The following is a 2,621-nucleotide window of genomic DNA, read 5'->3' on the forward strand; positions in this document are numbered from 1 at the left end:
TGGTGTCCGGCGGCAATAAGAAATACTTCGGGGTGGATCTGGCGAGCGGCACGCTGCTAGTAAGCGAGCGGATAGACCGGGAGGAGCTGTGTGGAGCGCTCTCTCCCTGCTCTCTCAGCTTTGAGATCGTGGTAGAAAACCCGCTGGAATTGTATAGTGGCTCCGTGGAGATCCAGGACATCAATGACAACGACCCGGTTTTTCCCAGCAGCCAGACGAGGCTGGAAATCAGCGAGTCGGTGGTGGCCGGGGCTCGCTTCCCGCTAGAGAGCGCGCAAGACCCCGACGTGGGGATTAACTCTTTGCAGACCTACCAGCTCAGCGCAAACCCGCACTTTGCGCTCGACGTGCAGACAAGAGTGGATGGCAGCAAGTATGCCGAGTTGGTGCTTGAGAAGGAGCTGGACAGGGAGGAGGAAAGGGAGCTGCACTTGGTCTTGACAGCGCTGGATGGAGGCAGCCCGCCACGGTCGGCCCAAGTGCAGATCCACATTGACGTTGTGGATGCCAACGATAACGCTCCAGTCTTCAACCAGTCCACCTACAAGGCCAGCGTGAGGGAGAACATGCCCAGCAGTACCCTGGTCGCCAGGATCAGTGCATACGATCTGGATGATGGGCCCAATGGAGACATCGTCTATTCCTTCAGCAGCCACACGCCCACCAAGGTACGAGAACTCTTTGCTCTGGACTCGGCCACGGGGGAGTTGAGGGTCAAGGGACAGCTGGACTACGAGGAAACAAAGCTGTATGAGATTTACTTACAGGCTAAAGACAAGGGTGTCGTTCCTGGTGTGGCTCATTGCAAAGTTCTGGTGGAAGTCGTGGATGTGAATGACAACACTCCAGAGGTGACAGTGACTTCTGTGTACAGCCCCGTGCCTGAAGATGCGGCTCCAGGAACGGTCGTAGCTCTGCTAAGTGTAATGGACTTGGACTCCCATGACAACGGCCTGGTGAACTGCTTCATTTCCCCTGGGATCCCATTCACACTCAGCTCCTCCCTCAAAAACTACTACACATTGAAAACAAAAGCAGCTCTGGACCGGGAAGAGGTATCAGAGTATAACATCACTATCACAGCCAGGGACTCGGGCTCACCACCCTTGACTGCAGTAAAACAGATCCTGGTGCAGGTGTCAGATGTCAATGACAACGCGCCCAAGTCTTCCCAGGACTCCTATGATGTCTATGTGCTGGAGAACAATGTACCTGGTATCCCCATCCTTAATGTGAGTGCCACAGACCCGGACCTCGGGCACAATGCCCATCTCTCCTATACCCTCTTGCAGGGTGGCCCCACTGTAGGTCACATCTTCTCCATCAACCGGGAGAATGGCACTCTTTACTTGCTCACCTCCCTGGACCATGAAGACCAGGTGGGGTTCAGTATGATGGTGCAGGTCCAGGATGGCGGCTCTCCACCTCTGTCCACTAATGTCTCAGTCAGTGTGTTTGTCACTGACCTCAATGACAATGCCCCAACTGTGCTGTACCCTCACCCCAACACTACCACCACCTCTACCAATTTGGTGGCACCAGGCTCTCCTGCTGGGCATATGGTCACCAAGGTGGTGGCGGTGGATGCGGATGCAGGGTACAATGCCTGGATCTCCTATACCCTGTTGCAGGCCACTGACCCAAGCCTCTTCTCAGTTGGGCTGCACAGCGGGGAGATCTTCACAGCCCGCCAGCTCCGAGAGGATGACGCTCCCCAGCACACTCTAGTCATCCTTTTGAAAGACCATGGGGAGCCTGTGCTGTCCACCAGTGCCACTGTCTCCATCTCTGTAGCCGAAATGGTCAAGGAGGTGCTCACTGACCTTACTGATGTGGCACCTGCCAATGATCCTAGGAGGCATGTGACTTTCTATCTCATCCTGGCTGTGATTTTGGTGTCAGCAGCTTTCTTCATCACCATGTTGTCAGTGGGCATCTTCAAGTGCTACAAGTGGAGGCAGTCAAAGGACATATTCAACAGCTCCAGGAGCACCCTGTACAGGACACCAGGACCCTTTCACCACATTGATGCTGTGCGGGGTGGCTTCACGCCACCCAGCTTGTACCACCAGGTCTATCTCACCACAGACTCTCGCCAGAGTGACCTCCTGTGTAAAAAGCCCTTCACTTCCAGCCCCCTGGGAAGCCGCCAGAGTACCATGAGGAACGGTGAGCCAGGGCTATACCACCAGATCATTGGCACTGCCACCCAGCTCCCCACACCTGCAGAGGTAATGTAGCTCCTTCCTTGGCATGTCCCAGCGCTGGGCAGATCCATGGCTCATTTGTGCCGTATCATGGAGTAGCAGATTGGGGTTGGGGGGAATATCCAGTTGCACCATGCCTCTAAAGAGTGGTTAGCTATAGCTGAACAGGTCTTCTTCAGAGTCAAATGAGCCGTCCTGAGCACTGATGACATTGGCACTGTGGTGAGCAGGATCAAGTGAGTCAGTTTGCTCAGGTTAGCAAACATAATGTCTTTCCAATGCAGTTTTGGGTACACCTTGCATGAGTAACTGGTGGAAGCTGAGGTGAGCTTGCAGCCACTTGCAAATCCATGGCAGAAAGTTTGCTGCTAATGGTATTTCCTTCCCTTTGCAAAATGAGAGCCGAGGGGGTCA

At 54.4% G+C, this 2,621-nt stretch overlaps 1 protein-coding gene across 1 annotated transcript; it reads left to right on the forward strand.

Moving 5' to 3' along the window:
* Positions 1-5: 5 nt before the first annotated feature.
* On the forward strand, positions 6-2,231 carry LOC104520672 (protocadherin gamma-C3-like; the record flags this gene model as incomplete). Its single annotated transcript, XM_010162425.1, has 1 exon — positions 6-2,231. A coding segment is annotated over one exon (2,226 nt), but the record flags the coding sequence as incomplete, so codon positions are not given.
* Between the last annotated feature and the right edge of the window lie 390 nt (positions 2,232-2,621).

The sequence above is a fragment of the Antrostomus carolinensis genome, unplaced genomic scaffold (genome assembly GCF_000700745.2).
Source record: "Antrostomus carolinensis isolate BGI_N321 unplaced genomic scaffold, ASM70074v2 scaffold41442, whole genome shotgun sequence".
Classification (NCBI taxonomy): Eukaryota; Metazoa; Chordata; class Aves; order Caprimulgiformes; family Caprimulgidae; genus Antrostomus; species Antrostomus carolinensis.